This window comes from Polypterus senegalus, chromosome 3 (genome assembly GCF_016835505.1).
Source record: "Polypterus senegalus isolate Bchr_013 chromosome 3, ASM1683550v1, whole genome shotgun sequence".
Lineage (NCBI taxonomy): Eukaryota > Metazoa > Chordata > Cladistia > Polypteriformes > Polypteridae > Polypterus > Polypterus senegalus.
Window position 1 is genome coordinate 125,686,700 of NC_053156.1, and position 27,498 is coordinate 125,714,197.

The 27,498-nt window shown below is 35.8% G+C and overlaps 1 protein-coding gene across 1 annotated transcript in view; it reads left to right on the forward strand.

Annotated features, from left to right (window-relative positions):
• afg1lb (AFG1 like ATPase b) overlaps positions 1-27,498 on the forward strand; it is a 261,074-nt gene that overhangs the window by 79,043 nt on the left and 154,533 nt on the right. The window contains exons 3-5 of the mRNA XM_039749760.1: positions 335-386; positions 1,094-1,195; positions 6,147-6,277. Of these exons, the coding sequence (XP_039605694.1) occupies positions 335-386; positions 1,094-1,195; positions 6,147-6,277 (285 nt within the window). The remainder of the gene's footprint in view (positions 1-334; positions 387-1,093; positions 1,196-6,146; positions 6,278-27,498) is intronic.

Genomic DNA, 27,498 nt, shown 5'->3' on the forward strand with positions numbered 1-27,498 from the left:
CTGACTTAAGAGGAGAAAAAGAAGCACACAGACGCACACAAACACGGGGAGAATGTTGGAAACTTCATGTACTGTACCTGGTCTACATTTGATTCTGGAACTCTTAAGCATTGAGTTAGAAGCATTAACCACTTTGCCTCTGTGCAGCTCTTATACATTTTTAACATATTAAAATAGCTATGACCATTTAATCTTTGTGTGTTGGTTAGCACGGTTATGCTTTTTGTATCCTTTTCATTCAAAAAAATGTCATAATGATAGTCCTTTTATTTTAATGCATTTCCACAAATGGAATTTTAACCCTTGCATGTGTGTGTGTTTTTGTTTCTTTTAGTTTCTGCAAAAAAAGAAGCCCCCAAAAGGATTTTATATCTATGGAGATGTAGGTAGGTTATACAAAGAAACAGTCACATTACAATTTTCATGATATATGAATACTTGCCACCAGCTAGCATGTTTATAGAGGTAATTTTAAGGCTAGTGAGTTTTTTTTTGTTTTTATTTTAACAATAGTCAAAGGCATAGTGGAGCTGTTCCAAAAAAAAGTGACTCTAATTACTGCAAATTTACCCACTTAGGTAAAATCTTCAAGATTGTTTGCCTGAAAACTAGAAAATAGTCTCTTTATAAAAGGATAAAAGGAGGTTAATGGGCTGCTTGAGAACACAATATGTAGACCCTTTATCCAGGAAGACAAATTCAAGTCACTGGCAGAAAGACGTCTCCAAAATCATACTAGAATGTTTATTTCCCTGGGAAAATTTGTTGTATATGTAAAAAGAGTACTTAGAAACTGCAGCTTATCAATAAGGCTGAAAAACGAATCTAACTACGTTTTTTCTGCTTTTCTGTACATCTTTTTGGCAATGTGCAGTTGCTTAATACAAGAATTTGAAATAATATATTTGAAGTATAGAGGCATTAAAGTCCAATGTAGTACACACACGAATAATTAAAACTTACAATGCAATGATTTTACAATCAGGTGGAATTTGAAATTTTGAACATTTTAGATTCAATCTCTATTATGCTTCTGATGATTATTTTTAAGAATTGTTCAAGGTACTCAGCATGTAAAAGTTTCTCCTTTCAGGTACAGGAAAAACCATGGTAATGGATATGTTTTTTTCCCATGTGGAACTTGAAAGAAAACAGAGAGTGCATTTCCATGGCTTCATGTTGGATGTGCATAAAAGTAAGAAAATTATTCATCTTGACAATATGTACCTATTATTCAGTTAGTCTCTTTGGGTTTTTTGATAGCTTGTCCTTCAGTTTTGCTTGTGTTCTTTTAGGATTTGTTCTTTTTGAGAAAGTTTTTAAGAATTCATTGGAAATTCTCTATGTTTTTGTTATTTTTGAACAATGGAAAAAATTACTAGAGCTAAAGCAGGTGTTAGTCTAGTTCTAATTCCATATTTTAATTGTGCATTATGACTAGTTACACTTTTTGCTACCTTATTTCTCTATGCTGTAGTATCTTTATGAAAACTTGCTAGAAGTTCTGTTCTCTGCTTCAGTAAATGATGTCTGTTTAACAGCTGAAGACTGCAGATCTGCATTCTGTCTCTATGTTGTTTTAAAGAACCATTTTATACTTGTTATTGCCCTAAAAAGCATTTTTCATGCTGATAAGCAGGTACAGTGTCTTGTAAAGGAACAGCAGATTTCTGTAATTCACGTATGGGCCTATTTTTTCAGAAGATTGCATAATTTTCTTAAAACGTGCATAATAAAATTAAGCAAAATATTAGTGTAAGAATTAAAAAGCTAGCATAATGATGCTGTCAATGAGTGATAGCACTGTACATATTTTCAGTGTTATGAACTGCATTTTAAACGTGACATATTACGATTGACTGGTGCCCTGTTTTGGGTTGATCCCAATCTAGCACCTGATTCTGCCAAGATAAGCTTTAGGCTCCTGTGTCTGTGATGCGTATTAAGCAAAGTTCGTGATGAGTAGATATTGAAGGGAAATTCTTGACTTGGTACAAAATCAGAAATCTAATTCCAGAAAAAAAAAAAATTTTCACTCAAGAGAATCAATTGGTTGCTGTGAAATTCTAAAGCTACAGTTGCTTTCTACGGCAGGAATAATCCATTCCTAGACCAGAGAGTGCTCAGTACATGAGACAAATAATAACTATAATGTAAAATAAAAACACTGTGCTAAGTTGGAATGACCAGCAATTATTCCTACATTAGTAAATGTGAAGTCACTGTTCATGCTGTTTTTTAACTGCAGCAGGACTATTCTTTTACTGGATAGTCCGTGTTTAAAATGGGCATTTCAAATGTTTTAAATCAGTTGTTTTTTTTTGTTTTTTAATGACAATGCATCCATTTTTAATAAGTATCATTTTCAGTTTTATTTCACAGAGTGATAAATATGTAATTATATGTCAATTTACAGATAGCTAGAACAAAGTAAATTATGCTGTTCTACAGCACTGCATTCTTGTGTGCTTTGTAAACTCTTGTTTCTGTTGTACACTGAAATGCTGTCTATAAAATAAAGATGGATTGACTATTGTGTTAGGTATATAAACAGTATGCGATGTAACGCTCTTTAAAAAGTTGTTAGAAAGAAAAACCCACTACAAACATTAATATGTATTTCATACAAAAACTTGGATGTCCATCTTCCATTTTGACTGTATGCTAACGAATTGAGCAATGCTTGCATTAACTTTGCTTTTTTCTGTTCTTTAATCTGCATACAAATTAAGACTGGACTTTTTGAACTATTGTTTACACCATAGTTTAATGTTTTTTGCTTACGAATATATTGCATCTTAATAAGAGGAATATGATGATGCAGTTACATACTGTGGTTCCTAAAAGCTGTCTGTAGAATCATCCACATACAGGATGCTGTACTGAATTACAGAGAACCTCCATTTAACAAACATTGAAATGGATGCTTTTGTTAAAATAATGAAAATTATTTTATAGGCAAGCTGGTGGTGCAGTGGTTAATGTTGCTGCCTCATGATCCAACGTTATGGATTTGAGCTTCACTGGTATTTGCATTCTTGGTGCAGTTTGTTTGGTTGTTATTGTAAGGTAATTATTGTTAACAAAAGTTATAACCAAAATGATCAACAAAAGCATTTATCTAAACGAAATAAAAAATAAAACTAAACAATAGTGAAAATTAAAATTACATTTTTAAAAACTAACTGAAATAAAATTAATTAGGGTGGAAAAAATGTTTGAATTGTGAAAGTGTTTACACACATTTTACAGTAGTGCATAAAAAGCAAATTCCCACAAATGTCTCTCCTCCTTATAAATCAAAATTCAAAACTTTGCATGGAAAGCTCATAGACATAGCCTTTGAAAAATTACATTAAAGTGACCCGATTAGTTTGACTTATGCCCTTCTTTTGCAAAGAAAAATGAGTAATCAAATATTTAGCAAATATCCTAAATTTGTAGAAGAAAACCATAATATCTGATCTGAGTTAAAGCTATTAAAGCAGAGAAGAATCAGAGAAAGAAGAGAGTTTAAACTGAATTATGTCCACCATTAAACTGATAAAACATGGAATATAATAGAATATTCTGAAAAATCTCAGTTTTTATTTGAAATGATATTAGAATTGCAACTAGCCTGAAAACCTCATAGCAGGTTTAAAATGTGCAATCAGAAATACACAGTGGTATGCATCTTGTGCTAATGTGAGCTCTAGAACCTACTGGATTATAATATGGAGGTTAACTTAGTATTTAGCCCCAAGTGTCCCAAGCTCACCCAGCTTTGTTTATAGTGAGTTTCACATTTTCACATCATGACATACAGAAGTCGTTAGCATTTTTGAAGGTGGCGAAGTGGTTTTGTTTGGTGATGTAGGATTTTCATTTTTTAATCTCAATGTCTTGTTTTTTTTCTGTTTTGTCTTACACCTGAAGCTATCAAGTTAGGTTGTGGTGGATATGATAATGAATGAATGAATGAAACACATTATGCCTGTGTCATTTTTACAAGTCCAGAATGTGACTCTGCTTTTATGCTTTATTGAAAATAGAGTTGTGATTTCTAGTAATTTTAAATCAACATTGAATCATTTTTAATAAACAAGTTGCATGTAGTACACTATTAACACTATTAACTACAGTATGTGGTTATGTTTTCCATGCAGTTTTGATCTGAATGAATTAATGAATCCATTAACAAATAAAATGTGTCTAAGTAGTTTAAATAGCCATGCCACTTTAATAAACACATTTTCAGATACATTCTGTAAAGCTTATTAGTTTTTTTATTTTATTTTATTGAATTAATTAAAGGCAAGTAACATTCCATACAAATAAGTCAAACTTGACAAGACTAAATTCAGTTCAACCCCACCCAGATCTGACCAATTTCTGATTGAATATGATTACATAAATATATTGTGTAATGGCAAGTAGTGCTCACAGTGAAATGTTGCTGAAACGTTTTGCTCATGTCAATCTGGTCCTTACAGGGAACATTGCTGCTGGCTGTTGTTCCTTTTCCACTAAATGGCCATGCACTATATGTTTTTGTAGCCTAACAAGCATGACATTTGTCTGCTGCTTTAGACAGAACATGCTTTTGAGTATGTAAGTACAGCAAAGGATTGGTTGTATATGGAAAGGAACTTTCTGGGAGTACTTTAGCTATATCATTGACAGTGCTCTTTGAACAGATTGCCACTACTACAGCACAAGTGACACAATTTATAAAACATTCAGAAGGTCTTACTGTAGATGACTGTAGCAAAAAAAAAAAAATCACTGAATGTTTTATGGGTGTATTTATATTTTTCTACAATTAGCTTTTCAGCAAAAGCAAAGGCACAGTAAGTACATATACTTCAGATTTCATTTAAAGTGTAGACTTGTTATTAAAAACCAAAAACATTTAGCTAATGGTAATGTGGAGCACTCCTGCCTTCCATACAATGGTTTAGATTATACAGTAAAGACTGATTTATACTTGACGTGTCCATGCTGGGTGAGAGGACCACAGAACAAAAATGATGTCAGACTAGGAGACATGCCACCACACGTGGAGCCGTGTATCCAAAACATTGAATTTCCAGAAGAGGCTGGTATCGTGGGTGCCAGAATTATGAACAAAAGGCTGAATATGACCCAGCTGGTCACTAAAACACAAGAAAGACGTGCAAAAACATTTGAAATGCATCTTCTTATCATGTAGTATACGTCTCTCACACACAAGAATATTATACTCACCCTTCCTTCACTGGTTTTGGTCAAAGGGTCTGACACTCCACCTTTTATCTTTTCTTCCTCTTAAAGTCAGTAATAGCAGGCAGAACTCTTCTTCCAGTAGCAGAGTCTCGCATCCTCTGCTGTGACATTGTTAGCTATGGGACCTTGACCAAACACTCACTTACTGACTAGGAAACTATCAATGCACTGATCAAACAGGTCGCAACAAGTATATATGTGTTTTGCTCATTCACTGTGTGCATGCTCTGCATTGTGGTCTGCATGCAGACTTCACATGGTAAGTTTAAACCAGAATTTATTTTGCAGCCCTTTGCTCTTCTTGCATTCATACAAGAGACACTGATTTTTCCTTTCTTCACAAATTATATCTTCCTTTCTTCTACATCATTAGTCTTTCAATCTTGCATATGTTTTACTTGGTCAAAATTAATTAATAAATATACGTATAAATTGAACAAAACATTAAATCATTTACTGATGAAAATATAACCTGTTCTAATCTACTGTAGAATAGGTTAAAAGTTAATATGTTAAATAACCACTGAGTATTATAAAATAATTCAAAGGATCAAGGGCATCATTTTAGAGGGTAATGGAATGGAAGTAAGATGAGTAAAACATGATGGTGATTGTCATATTCCCTGTGGTAGTTTTTTCATGTATGTATCATTTGGATGTTAAAACCGCTCAATCGGAATAAATGGTAATCATTGGAAATATATCTATTCTTAATTCTAAATATATGATGCATTAGTTGTTGAGAGTATTATAGCAAGTATTTGAGTAACATACCTCAGTGTAGAGTTTGCAGTACATGGATTGCTGTTTTCCTCAGATGTTTTTTGTTGGAGTCATTTCTTTAAATTTAAATTGGAGCCTTTTTTTATTGTGACATACTTTTTTATTTCTTCTAATAGGAATCCATCGTCTTAAACAGAGTTTGCCAAAAAGAAAACAGGGATTAATGAACAAATCTTATGATCCAATAGCTCCAGTTGCATCAGAAATTAGTGAACAAGCAAGCTTGCTATGCTTTGATGAATTTCAGGTAAGACTTAAATGTGCAGCATTCATTATATTTAAGTATGAATTGTATTTAATGCTCCCAAAAAGCAGAATTTTTCAGAAACGCTTTTTAAATTACCACTACAACAAATGCTTCTTTAACACTTCATATCTGCTACTTCATATCAGATAAAAAAAAACATACAAATCTTGGACTTTATAGTATCACAATTGGTGTATTGCCTTTTAATCTTCTCCTTCCTTGCTTGCTTGAGGGTAACTTTTGCTTGAATAGGCTTACACTGGTTACGTCTATAGTCTCATTCTTGCTGTCAATAGAGTGATACACCAAGAAAAGTGCAAGACATTGTACAGTATAATGTTAAAAAACTGAATCAAACAGTGAAAAGTCATTTTTTGCAAACAGTGTATCCCTGTCAAATAACACAAAACATTACAAGGTGCTGTTATGAATATTTAGATATAATGCTTGCTCAGTTGTGCAAGTTGGTCCCTTTGAGCTGAATTGCACAGCTGTGTATCTGCACATGTCTATAATAATTTCATATCACTTTTACTACACAGGATTAAAGCACCATTATGTTTTACAGGACTGAGTCTACTACATATCTACATTAAATCAATGGCAGAATGAACCATACATCTGTTTTCTGAATCCAACTAATCCAAATTCAGAGTTTTAGGGGTTAAAGCTAAACCAGTACTGAAAAGTACCAGTGTAAGCTGTATGCCAGTCTGTTGCAGAGTACACTTATTTGCACACTCATACTAATTCAGACTTGTGCCAAGTTATTTGCGAGTGGGTAGTTAACCTAACCTGTATGCAGTTGTTGTGTTCAGCGAAACTCTTACTTATTTCCTATGACAGAAGTGTAACTCCTAAAGAAATTTTCTTAAACATATTTATTCCCAAATGAATAAATTCAACCCAGTCATGCTTTTTGTGTGCTTAGCTTTAGACCTAAATTCATACTACACATTGTTCCTGATATGGCTTTACAAATGTACCATACTAACTAAATTAATGAACAATACACAACTTGCTATATATTTTCTGAATTTTTAGCCTTTTTAATTTTCTTAATATACAAGTTATGCTAACAAGTCTGTAATTGGAAACTTGGTTTCTGAGTGCATAAACCTTTGCCCACTTTATTTTATACACATAATTGACATCTCCATTACTGACAGCATCATATGCACATGGAATTTTATTTTAAGGTAGAATAGGCAAGTATAATGATTTAAGTGGCTTTGGAAATTTCAAAGTAGTGGATCTAGGACCAGCATAAGTGCATTTGGAATAGGAAATTTGATTATGTTTACATGTATCTCGTTGTCATGGGTGTATCAAAAATTAGCTTTCACCCAGCAATGGGGAATCCTGTGGCTGGAAGACAAATTATTGATAAAGGGTACATCTGGATGCTAACACGGCTGCTACGATTAACATAGGGGCATGTCTTCTGACAACCCAACTAGTTCCACTCCAGTTTAAAAAAAAAACAAAGAAGGTGAAGTTGCAGATATGATAATAGCGTTAGAGTTAATGGAAGCTAGTGGTTATAATGTAATGTTGTGGGTTATGCGGAGCTAGCACACACATTGTCTGTTATAAAAGCAGAACTTTTGAATGCTACTGGATTTTTGAACATTGTTAATCCATCACACTTATGTGTTCGTAATTGCAGTACAGAAGTATGGACACTTGCAGATTTGCAGTTATACCTTTGTTCATGCCCTGGTAGAGTTCATTGGTTCCTTTTTGTTAGTTGCTCCTTTATAGAAACCCTGAGTCACATGACTGAAAAGGTTGAACTGTTCTTGAGATAATGTCTCACTGGACTTTATATTCTCCAGTAGACATCAGTTTCTCTTATGGGGCCTGGTTACCTTCAGAACTGGTTCAATTCCTCTTAAATCACTACAGGAACAACCTGCAGTCAGTAAAGTAACCATCTTAAAACACCATACACATGATATATAGTACCAGATAAATAACACAAAGAGTACATGACATGTGTTTTCCCCTAATTGGGGCTTATCGGGTGTACTAACTTTTGCTTCCCTTTGTGGGGCTCGAACCTTGGATGCCGGCAGCCATGTCTATGATCTGTTTCTCACTACTGAGAGGGTGTAGCGGATGTCTACCAACTAGCTGACCAACCACAAGCGTTGCTTGGTAGGTAATATATATTGTGACATTTGGGGCAGAGAACACTGAAAAAAACTTTCACGCAGTTAGTTGTCAAAAAAATGCAGGATCCTCTTCATATATGAGTCTTGTATCTCACAGTAATAAAAACCTTAATAAGTGATTTATTGTCAGATGAAATCAGATTTACCTGGTCTGAGGTGCCTGTCATTTGCAGTGCTGTCATGTACCTTATGCCCTCCCCCCCAATAGGCGGTGCAGCTGTCAAGAGGATGCCTTCGAACTGTTTTAGTTTTATTTGTGCAATTCTGATCCTTGTGATCCTCATATGCCACAATATGTATATTTACATTTTTCTTTAATGCTACACTAGTTGCTTCTTTCACTTTAACATGTATTCAGTAATTATTTTGCATTTCGGTTGTAATTTTTCTTTTTATCGGTAGGGACCATGGATGTTGTTATGGTTTGTATTGGCCTAGAACAAACAATCACCCATAGTTTGTTTGTGTCTTTCTAGTTTTAATATGTTTTAGCTGTTTTCTAATTTTAGTTTGTTTTTTTTTAATTTGTTTTAGTTTTTCAGAAATTTACTTTTTTGAAAAATGTCCACATTGACATTTCCAAGTGTAATACTCAGCTTTCTTTATAGTTTTTAAACAGTGTGTCATTTCTATTTCTATTGCACCTATCCATTTAATATATGCAATTTTACTCTTTGTAACAGAACTCAATTTTCTCATGATAGTTTGATAGTTCAAGGCTTTCAGTATAATCAAAAACTGCAAGAATCAAATAAAATGTGTGCTGTGATGTCATTTGTTATCTTTACCTGCAACAAGTTTAATCAAATTATTATTTAATTTCAAAAACACTTTATTTTTGTAATTCCCTTTGCAATAAGTAATATTATAGTACACATAAACTCTTATTTTAAATTTATTTTTGATCTCATGATTCAGACTATGTGTCATCTACCCATTTTCAAACTTTGAAAGTTTATTTTTTTCAAGGGATTCTTATTTTTTTAATACTCCTGAAGTCACTGCTTAAACTGTGTTAATAACAGTACCAGCAGAAATAGAGATTAAAGTTTTTCCATGTATATGCTGCATTTCTACAAGCATACCGTTAAAGCATACACTAAATAGCAACATCTCGGATCATTCACTTAACAAGCAACATGCAAAAACCTGGGGAGCTCCCTGTAAGCCTAAATTGGGAGGGTATAGTTTAAAAATACATGTAGGAATAAACATACTTTGGCAATTTATAGTGCATAGTGAGCACTTCTAATATCCAGCTATTCAAAAAATATCTGCCGCTAATGCACACTCAGTTTACATACACATGGGGAGAACATGCAAACTCTGTAGAGACACTGACCAGGTTAGCAATCAAACCTGAGATCATGGCACTGTGGAGTTTTAGAGTGGAAATAATAGATCGTTGTTTGGAACACACGCATTTCATGTGTGTTCCGTTTCTACAGTAATCTGTGTAAACACATTGTTAAAACAGAAACGTTTTTTATATTGTAGTAGTAGATGACAAAATGTAGGCATAAACTATATAATGTATGAAGCCTGAAGTCCAAATATCAAATAAATACTTTCACAAAAGGTACAAATCTAACACAACAATTGCGCTTTTATTCAAAAATATAACTGCAGAAACAAAAAGCCACCTTAACATGTGACATTGACACCCATTTATTATAGCTACCTCCGTGGTGCAATAGAATCAGCTGCCAACTGGGAATCAAAAGGTCGCGAGTTCGATCCTGCACCACTCCGTTTTGAGAAGTAAACTGCTCTTAGTCTTACTATTTTAGAATATAAACATACATTTGATTTCAGTCTGTAACAGCCGGTGTAATTTATGATACTTGTAAAGGTTAGCTTTGTTTTTTTGTTTTTTTTTTTAGTCAGTTTTATTATCTCAGCTGCGTTCACGAGCCCAAACACACCCCACCCCCGCATCTGACACTGCTGTTTTCACATAGACGCTATAACAGAGGTAAACTAAGCTCCCTTCTACATCGGAGCAAGAATGCACATACCATTGCTTGCATACTAAAGTGTCAGCAGGCACTTTTCATAGCATTACACACATTTTTGAGCATGCCCTCTGCACACTACTTGTGACTTTAGGCTTTAGGAAGTAAGTAAATAAATAAAGGTAAATCGTGTCATAAAATGATTTTTTCAAAACGTCACATATATTTGTCTCTTTCTTTTTTTAAAATGTGCGTTGATCACCGCCAGCATGAAAAAAAAAAAAGAAAAACACCCCAGCACGCCTATGAAGGCAGACACTGCAGGCAGGCAGGCAGAGTGACGAAAAGCGCAGAACAGCGCTGCCCCACCACCCAAAAACGGAATTGGAAGAAAGAATAAAACTGAATTAAAAAAAAAGCTAACCTTTACAAGTATCATACATTTACACCGGCTGTTACAGACTGAAATCAAATGTATGTTTTTATTCTAAAATAGTAAGAATAAGAGCAGCTCACTCCTCAAAACGGACTCATCTGGGGTCGAACCCGTGAAGTTTTGATTACCAGTCAACAGTTGACCAAAGCAGTCGTAGTAAATGCGTGTCAATGTCGCACCCTAACGCGGGATCTTTTTCTGCAGTTATATTCTTGAATAGAAGCGGACTTGTTCTGTTATATTTGTACCTTTTGTGAAAGTGTTTATTTGATATTTGAAAATCAGGCTTAACACATTATATACTTCATGTCTAGATTTTGTCAATTATTACTAAAACATGAAAAATGTTTCTGTTTTAATGATGTGTTCACTGTACATGGATTGTTGTAGACACGGAACACACATCAAATGCATGTGTTCCAAATAACGATATTTATAAAAGGTGTGATTTTTGCTTGACTTCTCACCCTAAACAGCTGCAAGCAACTGACACGCAGGTAAACAGACTTGAGCTGAGATAACTGTGCGCCGTTGGGGGATATGATAGCAGGCTGCTTGCTGCTTATCAACACATTTACAGGACAAAAGACGCTGATGGAAAGGTACAAAGCGATTTAAGGTGGGACGGATCTACGGGTTTTTTCATAGGCTCAAGTAATTCTAGTGTTAACTGTGCAGTTTTGGAGATATTTCTCCGTTTTACTAAAAAAAAATATTAGAGATCACGTCTGATAAGATAAATTGGACTGATTTCTTTGGCATAAATGTAATTGTTAATGTTTACCTACAGTGTGATTACCCAGCTAATTACTTGTTAGAGATTAAGCTCAAAATACTTTTTCATTTGATATTCTTAGTTTACTGGAGTATTGAAATTCAGCCTAATTCAGCATTTCCCAAGCTGTGGGCCATCGCAGCATTGCATGATGAAAATGCTTACCAATGAGATGATCATACTTGATTCACAGTGGCAGCATCGCAGGGTCTAATGATCCTGAACAACATCCCCAAACCACACTCTGCCAATCATGCTCAACATGGACATTATGCCATGGACAGCTCCATTGAAGAAAAAAGCACAAGCAAAGATGAAAGGTTGAGGTCCCAGATGGGATATCAACCTATTATTTTCTTGGTAGCTGGAAGGATGTGTGAAGGCATACTGCTAGCTGTAACAGTTGCACTATGGAGTTCTATAATGAACTATGGAGGTGATTTCATCTGATTTAGAGCTATGATGGAACCTTTTGTAAAGGGTATATCTGTTGATTGAGTCATGTCAAGGTTAGTGTTCTGTTTCAGTAGTTTCCGGACTATTGAGTGAATGAAATAAGTCAAAATAATTCAAAATTCTGAGATTAGCCAAGGTGCTTTCAATTAAATTAATGTCCAAAATGGCCAATTGAATTTCTGGGTTATTCATGCTTCTGTACCAGTAAGCAATTCCTGACTACTCTGTTGCATTCTTCATGTGTTGGTATAGTTTTACATGATGTGACAGATAGGGGCGCTATCCCTCCCTTGAACCCCTGTCCAAGACTCCAGACACCAGATAAAAGTCCAAAAGTAGACTTTATTAATACCGCACAGTGCACAAAGCACCCTCCTCTCCACAATACTCATTAAATCACTCACAAATCCATATTAATAAAAGGCAAAGCCCTCACTGACTGACTGACTGACTGACTGACTGACTGACTCACTCACTCACTCACTCACTCACTCACTCACTCACTCACTCACTTACTCACTGACTCATCACTAATTCTCCAACTTCTCGTTTAGGTAGAAGGCTGAAATTTGGCAGGCTCATTCCTTACAGCTTACTTACAAAAGATAGGCAGGTTTCAGTTTCATTTCGAAATTCTACGCGTAACGGTCATAACTGGAACCTACTTATGTACATATATACTGGCCATAGCCTGCAGCTCTGTCGCCGTGTGAGGCGGAGTTGCGTCCCTCATCGTCATGCCTCCCACGTAATTGAGTGCCTGCCCATATAAGGCCGACCGTCAGCGGCAATCCAATAGAAACACTGTGCCGCTAAATATTCGCGGGTGAAGGACTGTGCTTATGCAAACGAAAATGAGATGGTCAGGGTGGTGTTTGGCACACACTCAGTGAAACTGTGAGACAAACTTTTAAGTGCTGGGTCTTAGCTAACATTAAATAAAGCCGTGGACATCGCATGAGATAGTACAAGCACAGCTGAGAACCTTCGATGCATGTACTCCAAGCGGCTAACGTGAACTGACTTTGAACGCAGTACGCAGAGAACAAGGAAGAGCTCCAAAGAGCGCTGAACAAAAAACGCATTACACAATTGAGAAGGCAGCAAAAGAATATGAAGCGAGTGACACATACAAGCATATTCATAAGTGCAGCTACTGTGGAAACAAAGCACGGTGTAAACCATAAGTTTAAATTAAGTTTACAGACATGCTGCTGCTGGCGTATGTCATGCCTATGACGAATACAATATTGGCGAGATACAAGTTTAATGAGAAGACGCGGGGTATAAACGAGACTTTGGATCACTTTGTAATGGAGTTAAAATTGCTGTAACAGAGTTAAACTTGCTGGTGAAGGACTGTGCTTATGCAAACGAATAGGAAAGCAAGGTGTAAAGCTTAACTTTAAATTTAATGAGAAGACGCATTGCCAGGTCTGAGCTAACATCGCAACATCGCATGAGATAGCACAAGCACAGCTGACAACCTTCGATGAATGTACTCCGAGCGACTCACGTGAACTGACTGTGAACGCAGTACGCAGACAAAAAGCAACAGGTCCAAAGAGCGCTGAACAAAAAACTCATTACACAATTGAGAAGGCAGCAAAAGAATATGAAGCGAGTGACGCATACAAGCATATTCAGTGCAGCTACTGCAGAAACAAAGCACACAGTGGAAAAAGTCAATGTCCAGCTAAAGGAAGACAGTGTAAAAAAAACCCGTGCATGCAGTGTGTGATGTCTCAAATAAAGAGGAAGACGAGCTGTTTATTGATGCAGTAAGAAAGGAATCGATGAATGAAACCTGTTATCTTTACAATGGTTGACAAACATGGAATATAACTTGAACACAACACATCTTCCAAATACGAATCTGATTGAAAGAAATAATGATAATCAAATCCTTGATGACAGCAACACTCATAACATTCACAAAACAATTAAATTGACAATCATGTTACGTTATTTTTAAAATGTTTCCTTTTCTTTTTCATAACTTCTTTAACACACTACTTCTCTGCTGCGAAGCGCAGGTATTTTGCTATATATATATACTGTACTGTATGTATATATATATATATATATATATATATATATACAGTACAGGCCAAAAGTTTGGACACACCTCCTCATTCAATGTGTTTTCTTTATTTTCATGACCATTTACATTGGTAGATTCTCACTGAAGGCATCAAAACTATGAATGAACACATGTGGAGTTATGTACTTAACAAAAAAAGGTGAAATAACTGAAAACATGTTTTATATTCTAGTTTCTTCAATATAGCCACCCTTTGCTCTGATTACTGCTTTGCACACTCTTGGCATTATCTCGATGAGCTTCAACAGGTAGTCACCTGAAATAAACCATTTGATGTCATATATATACACAGACACACACACATATAAATATACATACATACATATCTACATATACACATATATACATATATATACATATACACATCTACATATATATACATATATATACACATATCAACATACATACACACACACCTATACATATATACATATACACATACATACATACAGATAAATATATATATATATACACACAGACACATATATACATTATATATACAGATCTACATATATACAGTGGGATGCAAAAGTTTGGGCAACCTTGTTAATAGTCATTATTTTCCTGTATAAATCGTTGGTTGTTACGATAAAAAATGTCAGTTAAATATAACATATAGGAGACACACACAGTGATATTTGAGAAGTGAAATGAAGTTTATTGGATTTACAGAAAGTGTGCAATAATTGTTCAAACCAAATCAGGCAGGTGCATAAATTTGGGCACCACAAAAAAGAAATGAAATCAATATTTAGTAGATCCGGCTTTTGCAGAAATTACAGCCTCTAAACGCTTCCTGTAGGTTCCAATGAGAGTCTGGATTGTGGTTGAAGGTATTTTGGACCATTCCTCTTTACAAAACATCTCTAGTTCATTCAGGTTTGATGGCTTCCGAGCATGGACAGCTCTCTTTAACTCACACCACAGATTTTCAATTATATTCAGGTCTGGAGACTGAGATGACCATTCCAGAACGTGGTACTTGTTCCTCTGCATGAATGCCTTAGTGGATTTTGAGCAGTGTTTCGGGTCGTTGTCTTGTTGAAAGATCCAGCCCCGGCGCAGCTTCAGCTTTGTCACTGATTCCTGGACATTGGTCTCCAGAATCTGCTGATACTGAGTGGAATCCATGCGTCCCACAACTTTGACAAGATTCCCAGTCCCTGCACTGGCCACACAGCCCCACAGCATTATGGAACCACCACCACATTTTACTGTAGGTAGCAGGTGTTTTTCTTGGAATGCTGTGTTCTTTTTGCTCTATGCATAACGCCCCTTGCTATGCCCAAATAACTCAATTTTAGTTTCATCAGTCCACAGCACCTTATTCCAAAATGAAGCTGGCTTGTCCAAATGTGCTTGAGCACCTGAAGCGGCTCTGTTTGTGCTGTGGGCGGAGAAAAGGCTTCCTCTGCATCACTCTCGCATACAGCATCTCCTTGTGTAAAGTGCGAATGGTTGAGCGATGCACAGTGACTCCATCTGCTGCAAGATAATGTTGTAGGTCTTTGGTGCTGGTCTGTGGGTTGACTCTGACTGTTCTCACCATTCGTTGCTTCTGTCTATCCGAAATCTTACTTGGTCTGCCACTTCGAGCCTTAACTTGAACTGAGCCTGTGGTCTTCCATTTCCTCAATATGTTCCTAACTGTGGAAACAGACAGCTTAAATCTCTGGGACAGCTTTCTGTATCCTTCCCCTAAACCATGATGGTGAACAATCTTTGTGTTCAGGTCATTTGAGAGTTGTTTTGTGACCCCCATGTTGCTACTCTTCAGAGAAAATTAAAGGAGGAGGGAAACTTACAATTGTCCCCCTTAAATACTCTTTCTTATTATAGGATTCACCTGTATATGTAGGTCAGGGGTCACTGAGCTTACCAAGCCAATTTGAGTTCCAATAATTAGTTCTAAAAGTTTTGGAATCAATAAAATGACAACGGTGCCCAAATTTATGCACCTGCCTGATTTTGTTTGAACAATTATTGCACACTTTCTGTAAATCCAATAAACTTCATTTCACTTCTCAAATATCACTGTGTGTGTCTCCTATATGATATATTTAACTGACATTTTTTATCGTAACAACCAACGATTTATACAGTAAAATGCTGACTATTAACAAGGTTGCCCAAACTTTTGCATTCCACTGTATACATATCTACATATATATATATATATATATATATATATATATATATATATATATATATATATATATATATATATATATATATATATATATATATAATATAATATACTAAAAATACCCATGCTTACTTGGAGAAGTAGTGTGTTAAAGAAGTAATGAAAAGAAAAGGAAACATTTTGAAAATAGCGTAACATGATTGTCAATGTAATTGTTTTGTCACTGTTGTGAGTGATGAGTGTTGCTGTCATATATATATATATATATATATATATATATATATATATATATATACACACACACATACATCAACATATATATACATATCTACATATACACACACACACACATATACATACACACACACATATATATATACATATACATACATATCTACATATATACTTATATACACACACACATACATATACATATACATATACATATATATATATATATATATATATATATATATATATATACACTCACCTAAAGGATTATTAGGAACACCTGTTCAATTTCTCATTAATGCAATTATCTAATCAACCAATCACATGGCAGTTGCTTCAATGCATTTAGGGGTGTGGTCCTGGTCAAGACAATCTCCTGAACTCCAAACTGACTGTCAGAATGGGAAAGAAAGGTGATTTAAGCAATTTTGAGTGTGGCATGGTTGTTGGTGCCAGACGGGCCGGCCTGAGTATTTCACAGTCTGCTCAGTTACTGGGATTTTCATGCACAACCATTTCTAGGGTTTACAAAGAATGGTGTGAAAAGGGAAAAACATCCAGTATGCAGAAGTCCTGTGGGCGAAAATGCCTTGTTGATGCTAGAGGTCAGAGGAGAATGGGCCGACTGATTCAAGCTGATAGAAGAGCAACTTGATTGAAATAACCACTCGTTACAACCGAGGTATACAGCAAAGCATTTGTGAAGCCACAACACGCACAACCTTGAGGCGGATGGGCTACAACAGCAGAAGAACCCACCGAGTACCACTCATCTCCACTACAAATAGGAAAAAGAGGCTACAATTTGCACAAGCTCACCAAAATTGGACAGTTGAAGACTGGAAAAATGTTGCCTGGTCTGATGAGTCTCGATTTCTGTTGAGACATTCAAATGGTAGAGTCAGAATTTGGTGTAAACAGAATGAGAACATGGATCCATCATGCCTTGTTACCACTGTGCAGGCTGGTGGTGGTGGTGTAATGGTGTGGGGGATGTTTTCTTGGCACACTTTAGGCCTCTTAGTGCCAATTGGGCATCATTTAAATGCCACGTGCTACCTGAGCATTGTTTCTGACCAAGTCCATCCCTTCATGACCACCATGTACCCATCCTCTGATGCTACTTCCAGCAGGATAATGCACCATGTCACAAAGCTCAGATCATTTCAAATTGGTTTCTTGAACATGACAATGAGTTCACTGTACTAAAATGGCCCCCACAGTCACCAGATCTCAACCTAATAGAGCATCTTTGGGATGTGGTGGAGCGGAGCTTCGTGCCCTGGATGTGCATCCCACAAATCTCCATCAACTGCAAGATGCTATCCTATCAATATGGGCCAACATTTCTAAAGAATGCTTGTAGCACCTTGTTGAATCAATGCCACGTAGAATTAAGGCAGTTCTGAAGGCGAAAGGGGGTCAAACACCGTATTAGTATGGGGTTCCTAAAATTTTTTTAATCTGAGTGTATGTATATATATATATATATACTAATAAAAGGCAAAGCCCTCACTCACTGACTCACTCACTGACTCATCACTAATTCTCCAACTTCCGTGTAGGTAGAAGGCTGAAATTTGGCAGGCTTATTCCTTACAGCTTACTTACAAAAGTTGGGCAGGTTTCATTTCAAATTCTACGCATAAGGGTCATAACTGGAAGCTATTTTTCCCCATATAATGTAATGGAGTCTTGAGTTGGAGATGGCGCGGGGAGTTTAGTGTGACATCATCACGCCTCCTACGTAAGTACGTAGAGCACAAGGAAGAACTCCAAACAGCGATCAGCACAAAGCGCCATTTCACAATTGAGAAGGCAGAAAAACATTATGAAGCAAATGATGCATACAAGCATATTCATAAGTACAGCTACTGCGGAAACAAAGCAGCGTGAACCGTAAGTTTATATTAAATTAAGTTCATGGGCTACCACTAGCGTTTGTAATTTAGTGCCTGCCCATATAAGGCCGTCCATCAGCGGCAATCCAATACAAACACTGCCGGTAAATATTCGTGTGAAGGACTGTGCTTATGCAGAGGAAGATGAGATGGTCAGGGTGGTGTTTGGCACAAACTCATTGAAACTGCGAGAGAAAGTTTTAAGTGCGGGTCTTAGCTGACATTACAGATGGCACCAGTACAGCTGGGAACCTTCGATGCAAGAACACCAAGCGGCTCCGTGAACTGGCGCAGTGCACAGACAAAAGCAACAGTTCCAAAGAGTGCTGAACAAAACCGAATTACACAATTGAGAAGGCAGCAAAAAATATGAGGCGTCTTATACATAGAATCATATTCATAAGTGCAGCTACTGCGGAAACAAAGCACACGGTGGAAAAAGTGAATGTCCTGCTAAAGGAAGACAGTGTAAAAAAAAACCGTGCATGCAGTTTGTCACATCACAGATAAAAGGAAGGCGAGCTGTTTATTGATGCAGTAAGGAACTAATCGATGAATGAAACCTCTTATCTTTACAGCGATTGACAAACACGGAATGTAACTTGAACACATCCTACAAATACGAGCCTGATTGAAAGAAATAATGATAATCAAATCCTTGATGACAGCAACATTCAATAACACTCACAAAACAATTACTGTATATTGACAATCATGTTACGTTATTTTTAAAATGTTCCCTTTTCTTTTCATAACTTCTACTTCTCCACTGCGATACGGGTATATATATATAATGTATATATATACCCGATCTACAATACATACTTTAGCATAGACAAGCCACATGCTGTGGCAATTGTAGAGTCTTAAGCCTCTAACGCCGACATTGAGGTTCGATTCGAGAGGGATGTACTGACTATGTACGCTACCGATTCATTTTACCTTCGATCTCCTTGGTTTGGGACGTATGAAAAATATTAGGTTAGCGCAGAATCATGTTACGTTATTTTTAAAATTTTCCCTTTCTTAGCACAAGCACAGCTGAGAAGCTTCGATGCATGTACTCCATAACGCGTTAAAAATAAGCATTTAATCACACTTTCAATTCCAAGCAAGCGGGAACTTTTGTCAATGCATGATTTCCTGGTACATCCATTACACTGATGCACACATCACAGCTACAAAAATGTTAGAGTCGGAATAAAGCGCGTTCCTCGACTGATCATTTCGACTTCCGAAGCCTTGATAAAAGCATGGTTTTGTGCACACTGAAAAGCAAGCAAAATTAGATGCATTACAGAAAGCGGACTTTGTGGCTCTTACTGGGGATCATTGGACTTCCGTGACCGTTAGTAATTCTAAATACATCTAATTACAAAATGTTCAATGATCACACTGTTTTAGCCTAATGTACAAAATAATTTTGGCTAATGTTACTCAGAGTTTAAAGAGTAAGCTGGTCAAATTACCTTTTATGTTTCTGACTTATTTTTTTAAGAAGAAAAACTGCACTTTATGGTGAAATTTTGGTTATTATTATTTAAAGACAATACTATTCTGCAAATGTACTTAAACTACCACTTTATTTTTAAGTCTGCCCAATTTTAACCAGGGATGATATTTTTGTTTCTGTTTTGAATTCAAATGCAGTTTAAAGGCTTTTTTTCAGAAATTAAAACAGCTTCAGTTTACAATATTCATGTCCATGTCTATTATTTGATTCTGTAAGCCCACTAAAACCGTTTTAAAAAAAAAAAAACATTTGCGATTTGGGGCAAATTTACGTGTCGATTACATACGATTAATCAAGATTAATTCTTACACAGCCTCTAATTAATTGGATTAATTTTTTAATCGAGTCCCACCTAATATATATATATATGTAGATATATATATGTAGATTTGTATATATATGTGTATATACAGTATATATGTAGATATGTATATGTTGTATATACAGTATGTATATATATATGTGTGTGTATATATACAGTATGTGTATATATATGTATATGTATATATATGTATGTGTGTATATGTGTATATATATATAACTGTATATATATATATATATATATATATATATATATATATATATATATATATATACCAGCAACACTCATATCAATGACAAAACAATTACATTAACAATCATCTTACGTTATTTTTAAAATCTTTGCTTTTCTTTTTCATAACTTCTTTAACACACTACTTCTCCGCTGCGAAGCGCGGGTATTCTGCTAGTATATATATATACAGTATTCCCTCCTCGATCGCGGGGGTTGGTTTCCAGAACCCCCGCTATAGACAAAAATCCGCGAAGTAGAAACCATATGTTTGTGTAGTTATTTTTATATATTTTACGGAGAGAGAGAGAGAGCGCTCGCAAAGAAAAGCAAACAATCAAAAAATCAATACGTGTGCTTTTAAGTTTGCTGCAGGATTTTTTAGAGGAGCATCAGTATCTTCTAAGCAAACAGCCTCTGTGCAAACAGCCCATCTGCTCACATCTCCTCCGTCAGGCGCAGAGAACGTCAGAGAGAGAGAGCGAGATTAAAGCAACAATCAAAAAATCAATACGTGTGCTTTTGTGCTTTTAAATATGCCGAGCACCGCAATAAAGCGGCATTTTTTTAGAGGAGCGTCAGTATCTTTTAAGCAAACAGCCTCTGTGCAAACAGCACCTCTGCTCATACCCCCTCCGTCAGGCGCAGAAAATGTCAGAGAGGGTGAGAGAGAGGCAGAGACAAGCAAACAATCAAGCTCCGCGCGGGATGCATATCTTATAGCATTGAGGAGTTTTAGTTAATATGTAATACATGCTCTGATTGGGTAGCTTCTAAGCCATCCGCCAATAGCGTCCCTTGTATGAAATCAACAGGGCAAACAAACTGAGGAAGCGTGTAGCATAAATTAAAAGACCCACTGTCTGCAGAAATCCGCGAACCAGAGAAAAATCTGTGATATATATTTAGATGTGCTTACATTTAAAATCCGCGATAGAGTGAAGCCACGAAAGTCGAAGCGCGATATAGCGAGGGATTACTGTATACACTCTTTGGGGTGCGAGCAACTGTTGCTGGGGGTGCCAGAATCCATCAAGGAAGAAAAATGAAAAACATTATTTATACAAAATCTTAATTTATTTATCCATTCCTAAATAATTAAATGGGCAGGCTATTTCATATCAGTGCAATACGCTGCTTGTTAAAACAGATGACTCCCGCTCTTACGTGCAAGTCTGCATGGATATTATGAACTATAATATCTGTTCAAGTTCTATTTAAATTTTAAATAGAAGGAATTTTTATTTAGTCGAAAGAAATATCTTTGGTAGGAATGTAAGTTAAATGTAGGCATCATTGCATAAATTTTTCTTTACTATACAAATGTAAAGAGTAAATTCGCCTTACATTCCAACCAAAGATATTTGTGTCGACTAAATAGAACTTGAAAAGATATATTTTTTCGAATGTGATTGCACAATTCAGATCGAGTTGACGTGCACCGACGCATCGAGCCCGCGTGCTATTGAAAGCTTCAGTTGGTGATCTGTCTTTCTGCGTTAACTGCATATTTTTTCATACGTCTCAAACCCAAGGGGATGCGAGGGTAAAATGAATCGGGAAGCACGTGTACATACTCAGTGCACCCCCTCTCGGGAATCGAACCTCAGACGTCGGCGCTAGAAGCGAAGCCTCTACCATTGCGCAACGGCGTGTGGTTTGTCTATTTGAGAGTTTGTAGATCGGGGTATATATATACATATATATATATATATATATATATATATATATACCCGCGTATCGCAGCGGAGACGTAGTGTGTTAAAGAAGCTATGAAAAAGAAAAGGGAACATTTTAAAAATAATGTAACATGACTGTCAATATACAGTAATTGTTTTGTGAGTTTTACTGAGTGTTGCTGTCATCAAGGATTTGATTATCATTATTTCTTTCAATCAGGTTCGTATTTGTAGGATGTGTTGTGTTCAAGTTACATTCCGTGTTTGTCAATCGTTGTAAAGATGACAGGTTTCATTCATCGATTCGTTTCTTACTGCATCAATAAACAGCTAGTCTTCTTCTTTATCTGAGACGTGACACACTGCATGCACGGGTTTTTTTACACTGTCTTCCTTTAGCGGGACATTGACTTTTTGTGTGCTTTGTTTCCACAGTAGCTGCATTTATGAATATGCTTGTATGTATCAGACGCTTCATATTTTTTTGCTGCCTTTTCAATTGTGTAATTCATTTTTTGTTCAGCGCTCTTTGGAACTGTTGCTTTTTGACTGTGCACTGCGTCAGTTCATGTGAGCCGCTTGGTGTACATGCATCGAAGTTTCCCAGCTGTGCTGGTGCCATGTCGTGCTATGTTCTTGATTGAAACAGGTGTTGTAGTAATCAGGCCTGGGGGTGGCTACGGAAATTGAACTCAGGTGTGATACACCACAGTTAGGTTATTTTTTAACAAGGGGCAATTACTTTTCACTCAGGGCCATGTAGGTTTGGATTTTTTTTCTCCCTAAATAATAAAAACCATCATTTAAAAATTGCATTTTGTGTTTACTTGTGTTATATTTGACTAATGATTAAATGTGTTTGATGATCAGAAACATTTTGTGTGACAAACATGCAGAAGAATAAGAAATCAGAAAGGGGGCAAATAGTTTTTTACACCACTGTATGACAGCAACAATCATAACAGTGACAAAACAATTACTTTGACAATCATGTTACGTTATTTTTAAAATGTTTCCTTTTCTTTTTCATTACTTCTTTAACACACTACTTCTCCGCTGCGATGCGTGGGTATTTTGCTAGTACTACAATAAACAATCCTCCACTTCCAGACACGTTGCCCTCCTACCACCCAGCTCAGCTCGCCGTCTGGGAGCTGCCACAGTCCTTTTATATTCCCTGACCCGGAAGTGTTCCCAATCCCCAGTCCATGTGATTCTTTATCACTTCTGGGTCAGATAAAACATCCTTTTCTTCATCCCGGAAGCACGTCATTCCCCTTGTCCATGTGACTCGGACGTACTTCCGGGGCATAAGGCAACTAACCATCGTTCCTCCCTGCAGCGTCTCCTAGTGGTCCCCATGGTATCCAGCAGGGCTGTGTATAAAAACTCCAATGTCCATGATTCCCTGCTGGTCTTCGGGGGACCTCCATACTGCAGGGAGGGCTCCACGTGGCGGCTTGGGGGTATTGACCGGGATGAACAGCCGGCCATACTCCACAATGAAAATTATAGTTATTGCACATGGAGAATAAAATTAGTATTCTAAATACTGTCTAAAATCTGGACCATTGATTATTTACAACTTCAGATTGTTATCCAATGAAATTGACATGTTGTTAATTTTAGAGCTTTTGTGTCAAATATTGGGTATGATTGTGAGGCACTAAGAAATTTATTTTTAATTAAAAATAAAAAAAACAATTTGTTAAATGCTTCAATTAACAAAATGTCTGGGACTGACAATATCATGCCATTATTGTTCTGTAAGATGATCACTATGATACTTGTTTAAAAAATGCACTGTGTGCTGTCTTAAAGACGGTTGAACATATCTGAGTAAGTTATATCCAAGATTCCATCTGACTTTCACTTTGGATCTATATCAGTTTCCACCTAAGACATTAAATGAAAGTAGGATATGGTATCTCTGGTTCCTTAGCTGAAGGTAAAGAAGAATAATTTCAACATTCAGCATGACAGCAATTAAAAGCACAAACCAATCCAGCCTAACCAATGAAGGACTTAGGAAAGGAAAATCAATGTCCTGGAAAATCCCAGTTAAGAGTCTGGTGCTGAGTCCTTAGAATATCTATGGATTCAAAGTGTGACTGAGCTTAAATTGTTTTGCAAGACGAGTGTGATAAAACTGCAAACATCCATGCATGATGAGTTAAAAAATACCAATCCAAACAACAACATGTGCTTCCTTAATGTGTTAAAGAATGAGCACAATTATGCAACCAAGGCATTATTTTTTATTTTTGGTTGTTAATTTCTATAAAATATCCATTTGATCTTCACATAAAAACTGTTGAATATTAGATATTAAGCTGGAATTTAAGGAAGGTTGTGCCAGCTTTTTATATACAGTGTAAATAGACTGCTAATATATTGCTGTGGGCATAATGTCTTGAATTTTGCATATCTTCTTTCATATTTCATTAAAATATATGGCATCTCTTTGGAAATAAGTAGTAGAATTCTAGAGTGTTTTTAATTTAATTCAGGATTATCATTCAGAACAAATCTGTACAATAGTTTTCACCTATCTGTGCAACACTGTATGTTAATATTCTGAACTGATCCGATTATCTTGTTATCTGAATTAAAGTCATTATGTTATAACATGTTCGTGTAATAGACAACCTAAGCTGTTTAGATGTCAGATTCATTGTTTTGTGTAGTTGCTTCTGTCTGTCAAAGGAGTTTTATGGATAACGGGGGCAAAGTAATTTGTTCATTGCTGCATTACTCTGATGTTTCATATGCTTGAGACTTTAGGGGCTCCTAATAACTGCCTTTAGAGGCCACTTATGGCATTTAAAGAATCATCCCCGATGAAAGTAATCCATTTGAGTGGAATAATGACTTTTGTTGGAAATGTCATACTTATTAACTGCAATTTTCAACTTTATTCAAATTAAAGGAAATATGTTCAGTATGTTCAACACAGTAATGTTATTAGCAAATCTAGAGATAAAAAGAAATAATATGCATTTAGAAATGTTTTGTGTTATTAAACTTAATTGCATAAAATGTATATCTTATGACCTGGTATTCTTATTTCAAGGAAAATTGGTGAAGGTGACATCTTTATACATAAACATACCTTGCAGATGGAAACTATGACTTTATGCATTTCTAAAACAACATTTTGCCAAAGGTGGTTACCATGTAAAGAGATATATTGCAGTGAATGTTTTATTCTGCTTTTAATATTGTTATTGGAAATACATACTTAAGTTTTTAATGCATTACTTGCAAAGCTGGTGATGATTGAGGTACAAGCACTTATTCATGTAAATGAAGTAGTACTTTTTTCTCTTTATGTCTTAAGTGAATCATAATGGAAAGCAACTGTAGGTCATAAAAATCTTTTCTCTTAAATGCTAATGAAATTTCTCCATTCTCTTCATTAGCAGACTGCCATTATCAGTAATTTGTAGCCTTCTCTTTGTTCCTTGTTTGTAATGAATGCTAGATTCTAGAGAAGCTCAGGGTACAAAAATACTTCAGCTATTGTCTTCAGCTTAGTTAGAGTGTAAAATTGCTAATGTCTTAAGCTATGTAAGAATACAAGATCAAAAGATCTTAAGTTGGCACCCATATACACATAGTGACTCTTGCCTCAGCAATTGAACCCTATTTTAAATATTAGTTTATTTATCTGTGAAACTAATAAAGCATATGTAGGGTAGAGCCTGCACCTAAACTTTACTTTAAAGCAACCACATTTATTCATACTGTGTATGCTGTCTTTTAACTCAGTAGTCAAGTTTCTAAACAGCATTGAAAGTAAATGACATAGATATTCATCATTATGTGTCATCCCCTGTGTGTCTGCTATCGTGAAACAAACCTCATCTATTACTCCATACCTTGTTTAGGCTGCTTTTTTGGCAATACAGTAATATCAATGACATTGTTTATAAATCATTCTGAGCATTTCACATTTGCATTCTTGTGTGAAATTTTATCCCAATAATATTGAGAAAATGAAAGAAAAGTCAGTCATTCACTCATTTTCTAGCCCACTTATTCCTGAACAGGGTCACTAGGGAAGCTGGAGCCAATCCCATCTAGCATAGGGCACAAGGCTGGATCAAGCCCTGAACAGAGCACCATTCCATCACAATGAAAGAAAATAGAAATAGCTTAAATAATTAATTTTTATATTACTTTTGCATTTTTATATTTATAAGTGATGCCAAGCTGTTGAATGAAAAAACTTGATTGTTTGCCCAGTCTTGGTATTTTGTTAATAACTGCGGAGAACTAAACTAATGATGGAGTATCGTGCAATCGTTTGCATCTGTTGGTACATAGTTCATTTCCATATTTTACCAGTGTGTGTCACTTGTGAACCAGAGCATATTTTAGCAGCAGTAGTTGGCACAAATGCACAGTAGCACTTAAACATAAACACTTGCATTATTAATATATCAAGCTTTCTATATATAGACTGTGCAAGGAGATGCACAATCAATGCACAGAAGCAATTTAACTAATTTCTAATAGGAGTTAACAGAAAATGGAAAAAAAGGTCAATGGTCAGGAGAATTTTCTAATCAAAGGGCCATATAATGTTGGGAAAATGTGGAGGCAGCCACACGTTTAGTTGTCCATTTGAACCCAAATAATGACTGAGCTGTTGTTAATTTGTTCAACTCATAGTTGATGCAAGGGAAAGTAAAGTGTTAAAAACAAAATATATTACTGTATTTACCATAGTTGCTCAAAATGCATTAAACTTGACCTATTAGGAGAAACCATAGTAAAAATATGTTTTATTTTTCAACATAATAGCCTAGAACACTAAAATTTACTACACTTTTTATGTCACTCAAATGAAATCCATGCAGCGTCTGCTACCTCATATGCTCTCACTCCTCAAATCTTCAATAGAGTTCACACCACAGTGGCAAAATTTTCTTTTGTTATTAACTACTCTCAAAGGCCAACTGAACCTTGTGTCATCTTTGAGAGAAGTCATGCCACAACAGAATTCCATAGCACATTTCTTGACATATGATAGGGACTAATCCTTGCACTTGTTAGCTACACTACCGGTCAAAAGTTTTAGAACAACTCAGTTTTTCTTTAAATGTAATCAATGTTGAAATGCAATGAATGACATAAAATGGTGAAAAGGTAAGCAGTAAACTGCCAGAAGTTTAATTTGAAAGTTTAGATTAACAAACTGAAAAAAATACAATTTTAAAATATTCCAAATGGGTCTTCTTTAGGGAACAACTAATAGGTTACAAATATAATTTACACAGTTGTCCCAAC